Source organism: Podarcis melisellensis (assembly GCF_964234715.1).
Source record: "Podarcis melisellensis genome assembly, chromosome: 4".
Lineage (NCBI taxonomy): Eukaryota > Metazoa > Chordata > Lepidosauria > Squamata > Lacertidae > Podarcis > Podarcis melisellensis.
Window position 1 is genome coordinate 88,003,496 of NC_138531.1, and position 21,834 is coordinate 88,025,329.

Here is a 21,834-nt window from a genome sequence, read left to right on the forward strand (position 1 = left end):
TTCGATGCCTGTGCTGAGATTCCTGCATTGCAGGGGGTTGGACTAGATGACCACTGGGGTACTTTTCTACTCCACACTTCTATGATTTATCAGCCTGTGTGGACCAGCTCTGAATCTTGATTACATGTGCCAAGCATTAGCACCTGGCTTTGCAGGAGTCCCCTGTGGATGGTCATTTGATCCTTAGTCGTCTTTGGCAGATTGCTTCTCTTGAGAGCCAGAAATTGCCATATGTTTTATGTGAATACACAGCATTCTCAGGGCTGTAATCACCCTCATTTTCATTATTTTCCTTCCTGTGTTCAGTATGCACGATTCCACCCCACCCATTGTGCACCTTCTCTGTGCCCGCAGGATGTCAGACAGTTTCACCCCACCTCTAGCGTCATACGAAAGGAAAAGAACGATTTAGTTAATGCTGCATAATTAATTTCCTGGCGGCAGATGCAGAAATTGCAACGACTACAAAAGACACAATTTGAAGATCAGTGGCTTAATATAGCCTATTCCTTTTATACTTTAAAATCTACAAAGAGCTGCATTATTTTCCTGTGGTTTTGGCACATTCAATGCAAGAAGAGCTACTGTGAATTGCCTAAACAATGTGCAGCTCTGGCCCCAAAATGGAAAACGAGCAAGGTCCCAACTAAAGAAGCATGGCAACTTAAGTTGACAGAATATGCACAACTCGAAGACTTAACATATAGAATAAGAGAACAAGAAGAACATACGTTTTAAAAAGATTGGAAAACCTTTACTGAATATATAGAAAACACCGCATTTTTCGCTCTGCATCCGACCATAAGCACCACCTAGGTTTTAGAGGAGGAAAACAAGAAAAAAATATTCTTCCATCACGTCAACTCCCATCTTCCCTGAGCTCTGGCCTTGCTACCTAGGGGTGATGGGAGTTGTAGCTCAACAACACCTGGGGACCCACAGGTTGAGAAAGGCTGAATTACGGTATGTGAGGTGGGGCTTACCTGCCCCCCCCAATATTTTATTCAAGTTGGAAGAGGGAGGGAGGGAATGAAGGAAGGAAGGAAGAGAGAGAGAGGGAGAGCTCACATTTGTGCGTGCCTGTGGCGGGCAGCTGTAAAGCCAGCAAGAGCCACTTGCTTTAAAGGGAGAGCTGCGCAGAGCATGTCAGAGGCAGTGGCTCTTGCTGGCTTCGTTCCATAAGACACACAGACATTTCCCCTTACTTTTTAGGAGGAAAAAAGTGCATCTTATGGAGCAAGAAATACGGCAACTGTGTACAGCTGAAAATGCTGGCAGCATTAAGATAAATTCAACAGTGTAAACAAGTTTTGATGGATGCAATGAATGGTATAGTTTCTGTAAAATGTGCAGGGATTTGTGATATGCAAAATGAACCATGGAAAGAGAAGAAGGGAAGTCACTGATATCTTAAGGCATAGCTGTCAACTTTTCCCTTTTCTTGCGAGGAATGCTATTTGGAATAAGGGAATTTCCCTTTAAAAAAGGGAAAACGTTGACAGCTATGTCTTAAGGATGTAAAATGAGTATTTTACACTGTAAAACAGAAAATTTAAATTTAAAAAATTTAAAATTTAATATTATACACACACACACACACAAAACAATTTGCAGGTCTGTTTCAGTACCAACTTACTTTGTTGCTCAATTTTTAGATTATTTTTAAGCTAGTTGGGCCTTTAGTTGTAGTGATAATTATGGAAGAAAGGGGGATAGCTACCATTTCACTTGTCGCATCAAACCAAGTGGGAAGACTCCTGAATCCTTCGCACACTTTTAACAGACAAAAAGCTAGATTTCAAGCTAGCTTTAAATAAAGAGCTTTAATTGCTGAAAAGAAACGCCTGAGCAGGGGGCGAATGTCATGTGCTGCTGGTAGATTTATTATTTGTTTCCAAATCATTTCCCATTCAGCGAAGAAAAGACTCCAGAAAAGGTGTCCCAAGGAGGCAACATTTATTCACACACATCTCTTTATAAATGGCTTTTGGTTCAGCCACCAACAAATGCGACAAATCTTACTGTTGTCACCCTGCAGTTAGGCGTTTTGTTCAAACATAATTGCAATAGTCCTTGAAATGTTTCAAGCTGTCAACATCTTATGCAAATCTTCCCCAAGTCTACTCCATGCAATACTCCTATACAAAGTGAACATGATCACACACACATATATACATATACATATACATATACATATACATATACATAGGGAGCTCTCTTTTCAGAGCACTAAAAAGTGGTCTGCCTACTACAAGTGGCAGCAGCTTTCAAAGTCTCAAAGGCTATACTGCAATTGGCAGATGTGGCGTTTGCCCGTTCGTTTGAAAATGTCTGTACAGGGGGAGAGAAGGGGTTAGTATGTGGACCAATAGGAAAGCTGGAGGCGGAGCCTACCTGTTTATAAAAGGGCTTAGCCCGAGGTTTGGGTTGTGGTTAGTTGGTTGGTTTTAGCCAGTTGGTTGGTTGGTTGGGAAAGGCAGTTGGAAAAGCAGTTGGAAACAGAGAGACAGTGCAATTGGTTCTTGTGTGAGGGGAGGTAGAAGAGATACAGGATAAAATAAGACTAAGAAGGTAAAGAGAAACAACGTTTGGAATGCAGTTAAAGTTTGTGTCTGCAATAAACTACACTCTTCTTTGTTAACTTAAGAACCTGACTGAGACTGAAGTGATTTTACCAGGGAGGACCTGGTTGGTGGCAGCACATTAGTGGTGTACGGGTCAATAGTCTGTGAGATGACTGGGGTCTCTGTACGAACGCCACAGCAGTCCTTTATCCGGGGTGTTGGACAGGGATTACAGATCTACAATCTTCCCCTACATCTTACCACGAGTAAATAATAATAACAATAACTTTATTATTTATACCCTGCCCATCTAGTTGGGTTTCCCCAGCCACTCTAGGCAGCTTACAGCACATAAAAAAATGGTAAAACATTAGACATTTTAAAAAATATTCCCAATACAGGGTTGCCTTCAGATGTCTTCTAAAAGTCAGACTCATAGTTGTTTATTTCCTTGACATCTGATGGGAGGGCGTTCCACAGGGCGGGTGCCACTACCGAGAAGGCCCTCTGCCTGGTTCCCTGTAACCTCACTTCTCGCCAGAAGGCGCTCAGAGCTGGACCTCAGTGTCTGGGCTGAACATGACAAAACCTCCCTTTAAGCCGCGAATAATCACACAGTTAGCTGCATTTTGTCCCTGTTAAAAGACCATTGACACTGAATGCTGAAGGCAACGGTTGGTAAGGTTAAGGTTGATTTTAGCCCTATCGTAGGTCTTTGTCAAAACTCCCTTAATACAGGTACCTCTGGCCCTTTGTTAAACTACAACAACCATCTGCCCCAGCAGCACTGCCCATGAAGAGGGAACTTGCAGCTCAGGGACATTCGGAGGCACAAAGGTTCTCCACAGATGCCGGCGTAACACAAGTAGCAATAGAAGAAAACACTGCATCAATGAGGATAGCGCTGAAATGGTGTTTTTTGAAACAAGCACCCTCGTTCTTAAAAGAGGTTTTTCTGCTTGCAGTTTGAAGAGCACCTGAGAGGACTGCGGTCCCTAAAAGCCACCCACTGCTGTTGCTTCTGTCATGCCACGACTGCACCCTGGCTGCTGCTGCCTGCAACATCCACGCCTTTGGATATAATGGGAAAGAGATCTACACTTGTGCGCATGAGGAGTTCCTCTGTGCAAGGAGGAACCCCAGCTGCAAAGAAAGCCCAGTTTCGCAGTCAGTCAACTTCCAAAAGCAACAGGCCTAATTCAGTTTTTAGGGCTGTCCTCACCGTTTTTTCTAAGGGGGAGGGGTGACCGTAGGACACCTTCCCTGGAAGCACAGTAGCAGCTGACCACGGAAAGTCCTAAGCATTTTCCACACAGAAGATTGCAGGAAAATCCTAAGGGGATTCAACACAAGGAGCACCGTTTATCCACGTTACCTGAATTATTATGTATATTCTCATAGCATCCCTGTGCAATCACAGTGGCGGTTTTGACACCACAGCAGATTAATATGTATGTATTTAGCGGGTGCGTATTTGTTTCGACAGACAACTGAACGAGGACATTATTTCCCCATGTTTGGAAAGATCATGAAAAATACCCAGCATTTCCCCCTCTGCAGTCTTATCCCCACAGTTCAGTCCACCTCTTCGTGCCATGTGAGTTGATCCAAGTCCATGAAATATTCCTAATTTCAGAGCTCAAGTTGTTGGCTACCTTGGTTTTAAGTGCATGGTCATTAATCGAACAGGAAACAAGTGCGTACATGCACACATGCAAACCAGACTCAAGTGTAGAGTGATTAAGGCTGCAAATCAATAGGATTTACTTCAGAGTAGACATAGGCTTATGCTGTGATATCCACACCTGTGTACAACTAGGCCCCAAGCGTTCCATTGGTGAGAAAAGCTAACTCCTTTTTCCTTCGGGTCAGCCAGGATATTTCTCTCTGGGTCCTACTTACAATGTGGACTTTCTTCCATCGTTTCTATCCTACAGAATTGGCATAAATAACCTTGACCGTCGGCCATAAGACATAGGGGCTGGGCAGGCATGTAAACATAGGCATATAAAAAGCTTGTAAACTATGGTTTGCCCTTAGGCCCAGCCCCCTTACACACTCAATAATAAGGCGAGCACCCAGTGTTCAGTATGGCTTACGCTGGAGTAACTGGGAAGAATAGTCACAATCCACAAATTGCTACATGGGCCCATCAGCACGAAGAATCAAGAAGCCTCTGGCGAAGTTTGGCGTCTTCTTTACCTGCTTCTGCTCCGTTGCCAGGCGACGTCTGTTCTGTTGCATCTGAAAGACAACAAGTTGTGGCAAATGGAAGCTCAGTTATCCTTTTCCATAGAAATCACAAACAAGTAGTCTTGTTGCCCTCAAACACAATGTCCATGTGTGTGTGAGAGAGAGAAAAGAGGAACTTCCAGTCCTTTTTACAGTTTAAGACTGTAGCTATGTGTCCATCTAGGCTGTTGAAGTTGCCTCCCTAGATGTCTGCAGGTTTGTAGCCATTAGGGAGGTTATTGAATTGTTGTTTTAATTTTGAGTATATATTTTTTGGTTTTATATTTTGATTTTTTTCTGTGAACTGTGGTATAATAATAATAATAATAATAATAATAATACAGTCATACCTCATATTACATCCGCTTCATGTTACGTTCTTCCAGGTAACGTCCCGTGGCAACCCGGAAGTACCAGAAAGGGTTACTTCTGGGCTTCGCCGCTCGTGCATGTGCAGAAGTGCAAAATGACGTCATGTGCATGCGCAGAAGCAGTGAATTGCAACCCACGCGTGCACAGACGCGCCGCTGCGGATTGTGCTCTTTTCATGTTGTGAACAGGCCTCCGGAACGGATCCCGTTCGCAACCAGAGGTACCAATGTAATAATAATAATAATATCAGAGGCATTTGAGAAATACCCACAGATTCTAGGACAGCTGGGATATAACGCACCTAGTTTTTGGAGGAGGAAAACAAGAAAAAAAATATTCTGAATCTCAGAAGCCAGAACAGCAAGAGGGATTGCTGCGCAGTGAAAGCAGCAATCCCTCTTGCTGTTCTGGCTTCTGGAATAGCTGTGCAGCCTGCATTCACTCCATAAGACGCACACACATTTCCCCTTACTTTTTAGGAGGGAAAAAGTGAGTCTTACAGAGCAAAAAATACGGTATTTAAAAACTTGCAAACCACTTTGATCAATATATTAGGAGCAGTGATATATGCATAACATAAAAGGAAGCAAACCGAAGTGAAACAACTTTACCCTTCAGTTCTAGCGCACTGTTTGCCTTTTCCGGCTCTGCTTTCTTTCCAGAGCCGTCTTTGACGGTGGCTGACTTGCCATCTGCAACGTCCGTTTTAATCGAGCCGAGATTCATCAGGAGTTGCATGGGGTCGAACTTCTCGCCGCTGCCTTTCAGGTTCTCCAGAACTTTGAGGCACTTGTAAGATTTCAGCTCGCTGACGTTTTCCTCGAGGAAGAGGAGGTAGAGGCTCAAGTCATTGTAGTGTTTGGTTTTGACTTTGAGGACGTCAAACGTCGGCAGGAGCTCGTACACTTGCAGAATGTCTGAGCGCTGCCTGAAAGGGACCAGCAGCGCATAGACCACAATGGGCATGAGCAAGAGGTACACTATGATGTTGATATAGCTGAGGAGCTGGAAGACACCGACGGCAATCAGTTTGCACTGGAAGCGTTCGGGGACAGTGGTGTCGTTCTTCAATATCCCGGTTTTGATGTTGCAGATAAACTCATCGGTCATTGAGGAGAGGCTGATGTAATATCCCAAGTAGAGGCAGGAGAGCAGAATGATCATCAGGGTCAGCAAACGGCAAATAATGTACTTGATTATTAAGCTCTTGGAGCCCTTCTTCGTCTTCAGGTACTGTTCCACAATGGGGTATTTGAAGTGGCTTTCGGATATTTCCCAGAAACTGGGGGGGGGGGGCACACCAAAGAGACAATATCGAGAGACATTACACCAGGATTTCATTTGCTCAGATGCTGCACAACACACACACACACACACACGAAACTGGGAGGGCTCAGATTTCAAAGCACCAGCGTCATATTTTTTTTAAAGATACGTCCTGGAAGAGCAACTGCAAAAACAACAGAGTGCATCATGGCACCCCAAAGACTACTGTGTTCAGTGCATGCTTTTGCAGGACAGTCTACTTCCTCCAACATGAAGAAGAAGAAGAGTTTGGATTTGATATCCCGCTTTATCACTACCCTAAGGAGTCTCAAAGCGGCTAACAATCTCCTTTTCCCTTCCTCCCCCACAACAAACACTCTGTGAGGTGAGTGGGGCTGAGAGACTTCAGAGAAGTGTGACTAGCCCAAGGTCACCCAGCAGCTGCATGTGGAGGAGCAGGGAAGCGAACCCGGTTCACCAGATTACGAGTCCACTGCTCTTAACCACTACACCACACTGGCTCTCATGAGGATAAGGATGGTGTGTGTGGGGGGGTTGCAATGGGATGGCAGAATGGAGAACTTTTGAAATTCAATTAAAATGGGGAGCCAGGTGAGCAGCCCTGAGGACAGTGCTTCAACACTGAGGGGCCACCACAGAGAAGGCTCTTTTCTGATTGCCACCTGCCTAACTTCTGATGGCAGGTGCAGCTGAAGAAAAGCCTCCTATTATACCTAAGTCAAGAATGGGGGCCCTGTGGCCCTCCAGAAGTTGTCAGACTCTGGATGTGAGTAGCTTACCTATTATTCCAACTCAAGTTCATTTTAATTTTAGAAAATAGAAAGGAGTGGGATGTTACCTCTGAGCCATATTCTCATTAATGGTCGGAGATGAGCCCCTCACGTCCCCATTGCGGCAGCTGTTTGCGGCTTTGATTGCCCTGTTATAGGATTTGTCGAGTTCTTCCATAATGAATTTCAGGTCTGAGCAAAGGTGGGGGGCTGAGGTGAAGCGCCAGAAGAGACACGGCAGGTACAGGAGGATTGCAACCAGCAGGAGGATGTATGGGAAAAACTGCGGAAGAAAATAACGAGGATAAGGAATTAGCTCAGAGCCATCCGCAATCTGTTAAATAATAAGAGGCAAGCAGGACTGCTGAGACGTTTTGCAAACTGAATTTGTGGCTCCATGATAGAGCATTTGCTTTGTATGCAGAAGGTCGAATATTAAAGATTAGTAGTTACTTGAAGGTACTAAATAGGCCTAGCGTTAAATTAGGACTCAATAAATAAATGAGACATAGAGGTTAAGAAAAGTTAAGAAATCTGATTATAATTGGAATATTGTATTTTTGAATAATGATATTGGAAAACGGCTACATTCAGGTACAGTACAAGGAAATTCAGATGGAAGAGATTAGAGGAAGTCAAGTAATACGTTTGAGAAGTTGGAAGTTTAATTAATTAATTGATTTTTATTGTTTATGTGTTTGTTGTTGTATTTTTGGTTATCATTTGTTATATTTGTTTTGTTTTTATTTTTTGTTTTATTTTTGTTTCATTGATTTTATAGTATGTGGTGTTTTTGTATGAAACTTAATAAATATTATTGGGGAAAAACAAAAACAAAAAGCAAAACAGAAGGTCGCCAGCATTTCCAGGTCGGGCTGGGAATATCTGAAATCCTGGACAGCTGCTGCCAACCAGTGTAGACAGAACCAGGCTAGATAGATCAATGGTGTGATTCAGTATAGGGCAGTTTCCTTTATTTCTAATATTGGGATTATTTTGCGATACAGGCCTGGAAAGCGTACGAATAATAACATTCGCTGCAATCCTGTCCACACTTATCTGGGAATAGGTCCCACTAACTTTAAGGGGCATACTTCTCAGTAGACTTGCCTAGGATTGTGCAAGGCTGATTGCCTTGGAAGCACCACCAAAGAGCAGACTATAGCGTCTTTAAAATAAAGGAATAAATAAGAGTAAGTGTGCCAACATTTTAGTTGACACTGCTGCTGTGATTTTAACAGCAGACTGAAAAACCAGATGCAGAGCATCTTATCGTGCTAACATGACTGCAGAAGTGTCCTCTTTTTTGGGGGATGCCAGAGGCTGTAAAAGGGATAGGAGCAGGAACAATGGAAAAAAGTTGGCCACCCAAAGTAGAGAGGGTGTAAGAACAGTGGCAGACTGATGCGGTTAAGTACAGCTCACTACTGATGTTACCGCATCACAAGCGGCTGTGAATGGCCTTGGGACAAAGGACAACTCAAAACAACAGGTTGATAGGAAGAACACGAACATGGGCTGTCAGAGCAAATTGGAATCTTAAGCTGTGCCTTGAGAATTCAGACTCCATTGTGATGTAGTGGGTGGAAATTAGACGAGAGGAGCTGCGGCAGTATGGGAACACATGGAAGCAGAGCTGAGGTCAGGCTGAAACCGTGTCGGCTGCCTGGCTCACACATTCTTTATTCCTCTGCAGATTGAGTCTGTATCTGGGAAATGATCCAATCTTTGGACTCAAATCAGTCTTGAAGAGCTCTTACTCCAACCAAGAGGACTGTTTGTTTTTTTTGGGTAACAGCTAGAGAATTAAGACTAGATGAGAAGCCTGTTTGCACTCAGCTGCTTTCTGTCTCTCACCCTTTCCCCTTGACCTTGTTTTCTTCCCCTGCAAGCTCATCTGCCCATTCCTCGCTTCCTTTAGGTAAGAAGCAGCTGCTTCTCTCTCGCTTTATTGTTCTGAACTAGCACTGCTGTAAACTTGCAAGAATGACAGCAAAGTGAATGCGCTTCAATAAGACTGCTAGCAAAACCAAGCGAAGAGCCCTATTGACCCCAATAACGAATGCGTGGCGACATAAGTTTCCATGGCCCGCAGCAGCTTTTGTTAAGTATAAACAACAGTCCCAACTCACTTATTTCCTCTAGGGACTGTGTCCTTGCTTGCTTTGTTAGCCTACACACAATCCCCTGTTTCCTAATTGACCTACTGCTTTCCTCACACTGACAATGCGGGTGAGGGATAAAGTACAGTTCCCAGAATTCTTTGGGGGAGGCTATTCATGTTAAATGTGGTTCAAATCTATAGTATGGATGTGATCGCTAGCCAGTGGCGTAGCGTGGGTTGTCAGCACCCGGGGCAAGGCAAGTAATTTGTGCCCCCTAACCCGTGGATTTGCGCCCCCTAACCCCGACCCCCAGATGTTGCGCCCGGTGCGCCCGGCCCCCCCTGCACCCCCCCACGCTACGCCACTGTCGCTAGCTCTTCTTCCTGGCATTCCCCCCCCCCCATTTCAAGGAAGGCTGCTTTCAATATGTATTGTGAGAGAGAATATTTAATTATGAAATGATTCCACTTGAAACGGCACATATTAGGAAAGCTTTTACCCTATAATTTGCTGCTTTCAAATGGAAACAGACATAATTGGGTCATTATGATTGCTATTTATTTTTTTTAAATAAACTACTACTTCTAACAAGAAGTTTAAAAGCTCTGGGGCATTAGGGCAAAAGGCAGCTAAGGAACCATAACATTCAAACCACAGAGAAAATATAGCTCGTACATTAACATGAGAAAAACCATGAATGCCAGTGGGAATGGAATGCTACAGCTTCAGGTGTCTGAGCTGGGTTTTTATTACCCAGAATAAAGAAGGTGACGAAGGCCAATTATACAAACTTTATGAAGCCAGAGTGGAAGGTGCCCCGAGTCGCTCTGTGAAAGCTGTTTTTGCTGCACAGCCGCCCAGCAGTAGGAGTCCACGTAAGCAGCCTGGCGCCAGGAAAATGTACTTGGAGAAAAGCAGCTCATCTGGGTACCTAGCAAGTAAACAAGGATGCACTGTAAAAGGGGTAACAATATGAAATATATAGGGTACAATACAAAAGCGGAGGGTTTGGAACCCATTTGGATAGGCAGCTGGGTCAAGTAAAGGAAGTTTTGCCCAGGTCGCACCATTTCATGCTGCAGGCATGGCATGTGAGCAGACATGCACTGAGCAAACACGTGTTCATGTCTGAATGCTTAAGTGGGTGAGGAGGACACAGAAAACCAGGAAGCCTAGTCATCTTCCTGACATGTGATTTTTCTACATGCAAGGTGGAGTTTGAAACAGTGAACCCATGGGAAAGGTTCACCATTGAAACCCATTACAAAACACAGTTTGTTTCACATGAGTGTCATTTCTTCATTTTGTTAGCTGGGACCCAGTTCTGCAATCTGTTATGGTCATTTTGAATTCTGATTCTGTCTTTTGCGGCATTAGCTACCCTTCTCAGTTTGGTGTTGTGGCGTTTGCCCTCCTAGGTGTGTGACATCATACTGGGTTCATAAGGAAAGGGTTAACTAATTGTAAAATGACTACCCAATGGGAACCCAAGGGGCAGAGTTAAGCAGTTTAAGCACAGAGAGAATTTGTTAAGGGGAGTTAGAGTTAGGGTGGTTGAGAAGACAGTCTGGAGTTAGAAGAGACTGAGAAGTCTGTGGGTTGGGCTAGTCTGGTGTGAGAGAGGGAGAGAATTTGTTAAGAGGAGTCAGTCAAACAGTTGAGATAATCAGTCAGAAGGTATTAGGAAGGTATAGGCCGGTAAAGAAACTGAAGTTAAGATACTGACAAGAATATTATCTGAGAAACCATAAACTTGTTAATGTTGTAAAATAAACTTGTTCTTTTGGTTCACTTTTAACAACTGACTGGACTCAGTGTTTTACCAGAGAGCAACGGGTTGGTGGCAGTGGGGAAGCGAGCACAGTGGTGGCGCAGGGATCAATAGACCGTTAAATATCCGGGGACCCTGTGTGATCGCCACAGGTGTCATCTGCAAATTTGATGAGCACCCCCTCAATTCCTTCTTCCAAGTCATTTATAAAGGTGCTGAACAACAACGGGCCCAGGAAAGAACCCTGAAACACCCCACTTGTCGCTCCCCCCCCCAGGATGATGAGGAACCATTAATGAGTACAGTGGTACCTCGGGTTAAGTATTTAATTCGTTCCGGAGGTCTGTTCTTAACCTGAAACTGTTCTTAACCTGAAGCACCACTTTAGCTAATAGGGCCTCCTGCTGCTGCCACGCCACCGCCACGCGATTTCTGTTCTCATCCTGAAGCAAAGTTCTTAACCCGAGGTACTATTTCTGTAACCTGAAGCATCTGTAACCTGAGGTACCAGTGTACTTTTTGGGTTCAGCTGCTAAATGGCAACTCCCATCATGCCTGACCATTGGTCCCGCTGGCTGGGGCTGATAGGAACTGTATTCCAACAATATCAGGAGGGTCACAGGTTTGCTACCTGAGAAGTAGTGTATAAAACAGGCGTGCACAGAGCTCTGTGCAGAGAGATAGCGTGGCTGCAGCAGAGAAGCTGTCTTTCTGTGCTGTCAATCTGCCCAGGAAAGGGAGGGGAACAGCTGGGAAGCTGGGCACCAAGGGGAGCACTTCAGGAACACTGCCATGCCCCACCCATGCAAGGATAAAAGACCCATGGGTGGGGCAGCACAGGCAGGTATACAGGCTAAGCGACAGAGAAAGGAAATGGAGGGAAGCTGAGGGAAGAGAGGAGAAAGCAGCGGAGATAACAGAGGCGTGTGCTTCAGGGAGCAGAGAGAAAAGAAGAGAGGTAGAGGTAGAGGACCCCTGGATGGTTAAGTCGAGTCAAAGGTGACTATGGGGTTGCAGAGCTCATCTTGCTTGAGGCCAAGGGAGCCGGCGTTTGTCCACAGACAGCTTTCCGGGTCATGTGGGCAGCAGGACTAAACCGCTTCTGGTGCAACAGAACACCGTGATGGAAACCAGAGCACCCACACGTTTATCTTCCCGCCACTACGGTACCTACTTTTCTACTTGCGCTGGCGTGCTTTCGAACTGCTAGGTTGACAGGAGCTGGGACAGAGCAGCGGGAGCTCACCCCGTCACGGGGATTCGAACTGCCGACCTTCTGATTGGCAAGCCCAAGAGGCTCAGTGGTTTAGACCACAGCGCCACCCGCATCCCAAAAGAAGCATGTCAAGAGAAGAAGCATGTGAACAGGGTGAGGTTGCTGGAAGTAGCAGCAGGGAGACAGCTTCTAAGTGTGGGGTGTAGAGGAAAAGCTAGAGGCAGATAAGGAGTCCAGCTGTTTTGGGACTACAACTCCCATCATCCCTAGCTAACAGGACCAGTGGTCAGGGATGATGGGAACCCGAGTCCCAAAACATCTGGAGGGCCGAGTTTGGGGATGCCTGGTTAAGAGCAATGGAGCAGGGAGGGAGACAGATAAACCAAATGTGTTCTTGAGTGTGTGAAGACATGCAAGGAAGGGAGACAGTTTTCTACAGCGCAGGTTGAACTGGCCTGTGCTTCCTCAGCGACAGGGAATAAACAAAGGACAAGGAGGATCCCTAGTGCGAATTACACCTGCCGCGGGCCATAAAACAAGTAAACAGAGACACCTGATAGCCAATGTGTCCAATGAAAAGGCATGAGATTCTGAAGGCTCCGATATCAAGCGGAACACAGGGTGAAGGAAGCTCCCTTTGCACATGGTATGGCCAGCAGGGCTTCCTAATGTCTTATGTGCAAACCTCTCATATCTGCAGTTCCTGGCAGCCCTGAAATAATTATTGCTGGATGCGCCAGCATAGATCATATTCACTTATGCAAAAGACGACCCTTTTACAACAAAGGCTGAAGTCACAAATGCTGGTAACATACGCTGCAGTCAGTAAGCATCCAACATCTGATAAATCTCCACATTCACAGCGACAATGTGCAGCAACAAAAGTTTAGGGGTCCTGTTTACAGTGCGGATGAAAAGATTTAGTGTGAGTCACAGCTGACATTAATTTCAAAGGCTGTTGTCCTATCAATGCCATAGCAGTCACAGGGCTCCCTTATGAGTACAGCAGTGTGTTTATGTGAGCTAGCTGGGTCTATTTTAAACCTCAGCCAACTTGGCATGGGTCCCAGTGGTCCTTTTCTTCCAAAATGCCAGGCAGTGGAGAGATGGGAGTTTTATGGCTACAAAAGCTGTTGTCATTCTAGGCACTGCCATGAAAAGCTGGATGATCAGGGCTGCCAAATAACATTAAATACTCTTGCACTAGCAGCTGGGTAAACACGTAAGCATGATGGCTCGACAGTTGAACCCTGGGTTTCTCTTAACATCAGAGGTTCCTGGTGAACCCTTCAGACACCCATCATTAGCTGTTAAATAGGAATCTCCAAAAACAACAAACCCCAGATGCTGTGAAAAGGAGGATGAGGAAAATCGGGACAAGCATGGGGTGGGGTGGTAAGGAAAAGCAGCTTTTCTGAGCTGGGGTGTTCATAGGGTCATAGATTTGGAAGGGATCCCGAGGGTCATCTAGTCCAACCCCCTGCAATTCAGGAATCTTTTGCCCAATGTGCGACTCGAACCCACAACCCTGAAATTAAGAGTCTCATGCTCCACTGAAGAAATGGCTGTATCCAACGTTGCAACGGATGTGGGCCGGGGGACGTGCAGAGCAGTGTAGCTCTTGAGCCAAATGAAAATTCAGCCTCCCCTCTATGAAACATGACCTCTGGCAGCTGTGAGGCTTTGTCATTCCTAAATCGTGGAAAGTCCCACTGCTTATTCTTAGCACTGTATAAAGTAGTTCGGAATGCCTGTTTTGCTCGTTTATATGCTCCTCAACTGACAAGTCAGCTTTGGGAAGAGGCAAAAATGCAATAGCTATTTTCCGGATTTATATCATTTCCATTACTGCTTCAAATTAGAAATTAATTTGTGAGCTGATCAGCAAACTTAATCTTGGCGTCTCTGCGGTGGAGACCCGGAGACCCAGTTTTGCAAGCTAATATTGCTAAAGCACACCATGGTTTGCTGCGAATGGGCAGGTTCCAGAGCAAGGATCACAGGCCCTGTGCTTATACACTGACTGTGTTGCCGCCACGTGACCCAGGGCTAAGCCATGGTTTGGTTTACCGTTTGAACCTGGGCTCATGGGTTTTTCTTGCCGCAGTCAAACCAAAAGCTATAGCTGAAGTTTGTTCCTGGCTTACTGCTCAGAGATTGCCTAGAGGAGACAACCTATGAACTGAGGTTCTAACCATCATTTAGCTACAGCAGGAACAATAGTGTTTACTATTGTTGGCTTATTATGTAGAACAGGCGTAGCTAGCAAGCTGCCTTTCACATGTTGTTGAATGGCAACTCCCATCTGCCCCGGGCAGCATGGCCCAATGGTCAAGGATGATGCGAGTTGCAGTGCAGCACTATTGAGAGGGGACCACAATGTCCTCTCCTGGTTTAGTGTCCAACAACGAAGGAATACTGAGAATTGAATTGAATTGAATCAAAACAAACACAACTCTGTATACAACAAAATTATAATATGCACTGAATGTTCCAATGCAATTGGGAGTGGACCACATTGTCCTCTCCTGGTTTAGAGCAGTGAGAAAATAACAATCCTTCTGGGTCAGACTATTTAGTTCAGCATCCTGTTTTTCACAGTGGCCAATTAGATGCCCCTGGGAAGCCCCAAAGCAGGACATGACTGCAATTGCCCTCTGCTGCTGTTGTTACCCAGGAATCAAGGTACAGTGGTACCTCGGGTTTCAGACGCTTCAGGTTACATACGCTTCAGGTTACAGACTCCACTAACCCAGAAATAATACCTCAGGTTAAGAACTTTGCTTCAGGATGAGAACAGAAATCACGCAGCAGCGGCACAGCGGCAGCGGGAGGCCCCGTTAGCTTCAGGTTAAGAATAGTTTCAGCTTAAGAACGGACCTCCGGAACGAATTACGTACTTAACCCGAGGTAACAGTAAAGTGACCCCTCACCATTAGGTCCAGTCGTGGCCGACTCTGGGGTTGCGGCACTCATCTTGCTATATTGGCCAGGGGAGCCGGCGTACAGCTTCCGGGTCATGTGGCCAGCATGACTAAGCTGCTTCTGGCGAACCAGAGGAGCACACGGAAACGACGTTTACCTTCCCGCCGGAGCGGTACCTATTTCTCTACTTGCACTTTCTGAGGTGCTTTCGAACTGCTAGGTTGGCAGGAGCTGGGACCGAGCAACGGGAGCTCACCCCGTCACAGGGATTCAAACCGCTGACCTTCTGATCAGCAAGTCCCAGGCTCTGTGGTTTAACCCACAGTGCCACCCGTGTCCCAGTACAACCCGAGGTACCACTGTATTATTATCATCAGTTTGATATGTATACTGCCCTTCATCCATAGTTCTCAGGCGATTCACAACATAAAAATACAATGTAAAACAAAAACACAATAAAAACGAAAACAGAAACAACCCAGTAACTCCCTCCACTTCCATAACACATTTAAAAGGGCATTGGATGTCAATCAGCCCAAGGTTTGATTAAGAGTCAAAGAGTCATAGAGTTGGAAGGGACCCTGAGAGTTTTCTAGTTCAATTCCCTGCAATACAGGAATACACAGCTGTCCCTTACAGGGATCAGACCTGCAACCTTACCAGGACCATTTTCTAACTAACTGAGATAGTGGTTGAAGAGGAATGTTTTTCGCCTGGTGCCTAAAGGTGCGTAATGAAGGTGCCAGCCGAACCTCCCCGGGGAGAGCATCCCACAAATGGGGGGCCACTGCAGAAAAGGCCTGTTCTCGTGTTGTCATCCTCCAGAGCTTACACGGAGGAGGCACAGCAAGGAGAAGGGCCTCAGGTGAGTATTGCAGGGTCTGGGTTGGTTCATATGGAGAGAGATGCTCCTTGAAGTATTGCAGCCCTGAACCATTTAAGGCTTTATAGGTCAAAATCAGCACTTTGAACAGATATAGAGAAAGGTAAAGGACCCCTGACAGTTAAGTCCAGTCACAGACGACTCTGGGGTTGTGGCGCTCATCTTGCTTTACAGGCCAAGGGAGCCGGCGTTTGTCCGGAGACAGTTTTTCCAGGTCATGTGGCCAGCATGACTAAGCTGCTTCTGGCACAGTGGGACACCGTGATGGAAACCAGAGTGCATGGAAACGCCGTTTACCTTCCCGCCAGAGTGGTACCTATTTATCTACTTGCACGTTGATGTGTTTTCGAACTGCTAGGTGGGCAGGAGCTGGGACCGAGCAACAGGAACTCACCCCATTGCGGGGATTCGAACCGCCGACCTTCTGATCAGCAAACCCAAGAGGCTCAGTGGTTTAGACCACAGTGCCACCTGCGTCCCTTTGAATAGGTGTACATAAGTAACCATTATGCCATCACAAGGATTTCCACTTGCACAATGGAATTCCCCTCCTCTCTGCCCCACGCCCATCCCAGTTCCAGTGGGAGAACCCAGAGAACAGATTTCAACAGTGCACAGGGGGAGGGAGTGGGGAAGTCAAATTGTGCAAGGAAAAACTTGGCAGGATCATGACTTAGCCCTCCTTTGGATTCTCCTCTAGTCAGCATTCTGTGACTACTGACTATGTTTAGTCATCACTGAACTGCAGGGTGGTGGGCTTCCTTCCACCACAGAGTATTTTATTCAAACCCCTGCAGCATGGTGATATCATATATTCTACATGAAGGTAAAGGGACCCCTGAGCATTAGGTCCAGTCGTGACCGACTCTGGGGTTGTGGCGCTCATCTCTCTTTACTGGCCGAGGGAGCCGGCGTACAGCTTCTGGGTCATGTGGCCAGCATGACTAAGCCGCTTCTGGCGAACCAGAGCAGCACACGGAAACGCCGTTTACCTTCCCTCCGGAGTGGTACCTATTTATCTACTTGCACTTTGATGTGCTTTCAAACTGCTAGGTTGGCAGGAGCAGGGACCAAGCAATGGGAGCTCACCCCGTCTCGGGGATTCGAACCGCCGACCTTCTGATCGGCAAGTCCTAGGCTCTGTGGTTTAACCCATAGCGCCACCCGCATCCCATATTCTACATACAGAGCTCTTAAAAAGACAGAAGCACTAAAACTGATCTCCTCCATATGTGCTAAAAAATACGAGGGCCAAAATTGCTATGTTGTCTGGAATGGATTTGTGATTCGCGAGTGATTGGTTGGGAATAAATAGGTCACTGGAGTCTTTGGGGGTGGGTAGTTTACTAGCGGGATCTGCAGACAATGGGAATAACATGTTCAATAGATTCTAGGTCACAGGGAGGGACTTGGCAGCTGGATCCCAAACAAGGAATCCTTTTGTTGGCAAGTGAGTTTGGACAACACTGGACTAGACAACCACCAGAAATCTTGAAGCCCTACATTTTTTCTCCCTGTTTTTCTTCCGGGGGATGATGCAAGTTTTGTCTTCTGTCTCAAAAATCTATCGGCTCCAGTATTTAAAACATTGGCATCTGTTTCTCCTTTCCTCGAAGCAGCTTTACAATAAAGGAAAACAGCCATAGCTACAATCCATACAGAAGCCCTAGAGGATGAAACTTGGCTTATAAAGAAATCATGTGGCGATATCAGCATTGAGACAAGGAGGAGAAACAGCTGTTATGGAACTGAAAATAAGAGGCACGCAACAAAGGATATTGGTACAGGCATGCCCTGGAATTTGAGAAGTGCTCAAGCAATGGAGCTGATTTGGGCTTCGTCAAAATGTTGGCCTGCATAAAAAAAAAATCCCCTTTTCAAAATGAAAATGTTGTGATTATTATTTGTGTATTTATTCTGTCTAAACCACAGAGCCTAGGGCTTGCTGATCAGAAGGTCGGCAGTTCAAATCCCCGCGATGGAGTGAGCTCCCGTTGTTCGGTCCCTGCTCCTGCCAACCTAGCAGTTCAAAAGCACATCAAAATGCAAGTAGATAAATAGGTACCGCTCCAGAGGGAAGGTAAACAGCATTTCCGTGTGCTGCTCTGGTTCGCCAGAAGCGGCTTAGTCATGCTGGCCACATGACCCAGAAGCTGTATGCTGGCTCCCTCGGCCTATAGAGTGAGATGAGCGCCGCAACCCCAGTCGGCCACAACTGGACCTAACGGTCAGGGGTCCCTTTACCTTTACCCTTTACCCCATCTTTTCGCCAAGTTGCTCTAAGTGGCATACAGTGGTGTTCTCCCCATCTCCCTGCGATGTAGGTCAGGCTGAGGGACTGTGACTCAGTGGCCCAAGTGATCTTCATGGCTGCGTGAGGATTTGAACCCTGGCCTCTGTGGTATTAGGCCAACACTGTAACTACTACACCTTCTCTGCGGCATAATTCTCTCATTAAAAAACCTGCAAAACAATGCTTCAGGGCTATTAAAATGCAGTGTAAGTGGCTTTTTGTTGAGTCATGCATCAAAGGGCAGCACAGCCCGTTTCCACACCCAGATATATATATATAAAGCAGGACTTTGAACTGTCAGTGGAAGTGTAAAGATGAGCGGGGCAGACAGACAAAGAATTAAAACAAAAACTGATTTAAGAGCTTTTCACAAAACGCTGCTCATTTTTAGGGAGGTTGCAGAAGTTTTAACTTGCTGCTTTTAAAGAATGTGCCTTAGAATGCTCCGAACACAACTTTGGGAAGACAAAAGGCTGAAAACTTTAAATAAACGTGATAAAATAAAATGTCTTGTATATCTATCCATTTACTTCTTCTCAAAGCACTTTGGGACTTAAGATTTATTTCACAGTTTTTATATACTGCTTAAAAGTCGAAACCTCTGAGTGGTTGATGCAAGGCAATGCATTCATTCATTCTAGTAAACGTATTTCCTGACCTGTTCTAATACCTTTTCCTTATGGTATTAGATGAGGCAGTGTGGTGTAGTGGTTAAAGTGATGGACTAGGATCTGGGCAACCAGGGTTCAAATCCTCACTCAGCTGGAAACTCACTGGGAAATACTGGGCCAGTCACTATCTCTCAGCCTGACCTACCTCTCAGGTTTGTTGCGGGAATAAAATGGGTAGGAGGAATACCAATAGTTGAAAGTTGTGATATAAACGTATTAATAATGATTTCCCCAGTTTACAATGCCTCTGCTTCCCCACTCCAATAAAACTTGTTTCAGTTCTATGCACCTCTGCGCAGATTTAATCCATTAAAACCCATTGGATTAACTGACTAGGGTCATCGAATTATGATTAGGATTGCATTGCAAGCGTCCTTACATTGAGAACAGCTTTTACTTTTGCAACCTTCAGAATCCATAGCAATTTTAAAAGCCATCTGCAGTCTGGAGTGGTACAGTCCAGGGGTGCCAACTTGAATAAAATATTGAGGCAGGTGGTGGTGGTGATCAGGTAAGCCTCGCCCCAAATAATCGATCATGTGACACGCACATCCCTTGAATGGCAATGTCTATCAACTATCCGGCTGTGTTTGTGCGTCAAATATTTTATTGGGGGGGGGGGAGGAAAGATGCTCGGAGTTGGCTGCTGCGGTACAGTCACATCCCTACCGCCCCTGCAGCCCGGAGTGGTACAGCCGCTCCCGCCCCCCCCCCCCCGTCGCAAGGTGCGTGCCTAAGCATGCGTGCCTATCTCTCCCCAGGCCTGCGGGCGGTGCCAGCCCCGGGGTGGGGCACCAGCCCCCTTACCTATGGAGATCTCCTGCGCGAAGGCCAGCGAGATGAGCAGCAGGGGCAGCCCGACGGCGATGCAGGTGACCAGCTTGTCGACGGCCAGCTCCAGCCGCAGCCCCTTGTACTTGCTCTCCGACGGCTCCTTCAGCAAGAAGTCCGAGAAGACGTACTCGGTGGCGATGTGGGCGATGGCCATGGTGGCGCGCCGAGGGCCAGGCGCCTGCCGGCTCACCACCCAAAGCGCCTCTCGCCCACCCGCCGGACCCGCGCTCTCCTCCGGGCTGGCTTCGTCCGCGGGCTCCCTGGTGGGGGTCTCCGCCGGGTTCCCCCCCCCCCGGTGCCTGCGCGCCCTGCCTGCCTTTGTTTAGCGCGCGCGCCCCCCTCGCAAGGCGGCGAGGCGAAGGAGCGCCAGAAAGAAGGGAGGGCGCTGCTCAGGTCTCCGCCCCCGCCCGGCCCCCTCCACGCCCCCCGACGCCGGGCGGGAACGGGCTGCTGCCGCCCCCGCCGGCTTTCCCAGAAGACGAGGCGGAGGAGGATCTTTCAAAAGAGTGCGGTTTGTACGCTTATTATCGCCATCTCCAGCTCCTCGAAAGATTCCACCAAAGGTGTCTCCGAAAATTTTTACGCATCACTTGGGAAGACAGGCGAACTGATGCCAGTGTGCTGGAAGAAGCAAAGATCACCAGTGTCGAAGCAATGATTCTTCAACATCAACTTGGTTGGACTGGTCATGTTGTGCCGATGCCTGATGATCGTCTTCCAAAGCAACTACAGTGGTACCTCGGGTTACAGAGGCTTCAGGTTACAGACGCTTCCGGTTACAGACTCCGCTAACCCAGAAATAGTACCTTGGGTTAAGAACTTTGCTTCAGGATGAGAACAGAAATCGTGCTCCGGCAGTGTGGCAGCAGCCGGAGGCCCCATTAGCTAAAGTGGAGCTTCAGGTTAAGAACAGTTTCAAGTTAAGAACGGACCTCCGGAACGAATTAAGTTCTTAACCCGAGGTCTGAGGCTCCAGTACTTTGGCCACCTCATGAGAAGAGAAGACTCCCTGGAAAAGACCCTGATGTTGGGAAAGATGGAGGGCACAAGGAGAAGGGGGCGACAGAGGACGAGATGGTTGGATAGTGTTTTTGAGGTTACCAGCATGAGTTTGACCAAACTGCGGGAGGCAGTGGAGGACAGAGGTGCCTGGTGGTCTCTGGTCCATGGGGTCACGAAGAGTCGGACACGACTAAATGACTAAACAACAACAACAACAACAACAACACTGTTAAAGATCACAAAATCAAAATAATAACCATAACCCAATAACAGCCCCTCCCCAAAAGAGCCACATTTTAAAAGAGTTTAGGGTGTCAATCAGGCAAACCAAAGGCCTGGTTAAAAAGGAACATGTTTGCCTGGTGCCCAAAGGTGTATAATGAAATGTGGTGTTAGCCGCAACCCACAGGTATTCTGCAGCTATTTGAGAGATGTTTTGATGAGCTTTCCCGCAAACCAGCTTCCGCCACATCTGAAAACGGAAGCCATGGTCAAGCTGAGGTGTGTACAATTCTGACAGCCACTGTGCCACGTGCAGAGGATGGGCCGAAGTGTTTTGGAATTTGGCCTGGGAAACAAATCAGGTAAAGGGCACCAGGTGAAGACAGTGTAACAAATGCAATTTTCTATATGGAAAAAAGAATAAAATATTACAGTGGTACCTCGGGTTAAGAACTTAATTTGTTCTGGAGGTCCGTTCTTAAACTGAAACTGTTCTTAACCTGAGGTACCACTTTAGCTAATGGGGCCTCCCGCTGCTGCCATGCAATTTCTGTTCTCATCCTGAAGCAAAGTTCTTAACCTGAGGTAGTATTTCTGGGTTAGCGGAGTCTGTAACCTGAAGCGTATGTAACCCGAGGTACCATCCAATAAAAATCAGTACTGGAAATGACGAGAGCCTCGTTCAAG

At 46.5% G+C, this 21,834-nt stretch overlaps 1 protein-coding gene across 1 annotated transcript; it reads right to left on the minus strand.

Annotated features, from left to right (window-relative positions):
* Positions 1-1,939: 1,939 nt before the first annotated feature.
* On the minus strand, positions 1,940-20,282 carry PANX1 (pannexin 1). The gene is made up of 5 exons (XM_081909979.1): positions 19,897-20,282; positions 10,122-10,261; positions 7,294-7,508; positions 5,780-6,450; positions 1,940-4,808 (listed from the first exon to the last, which is right to left on the minus strand). Exons 1-5 carry the CDS (start codon positions 20,075-20,077, stop codon positions 4,717-4,719), a joined length of 1,299 nt encoding a protein of 432 aa, XP_081766105.1. The 5' UTR covers positions 20,078-20,282; the 3' UTR covers positions 1,940-4,716.
* Between the last annotated feature and the right edge of the window lie 1,552 nt (positions 20,283-21,834).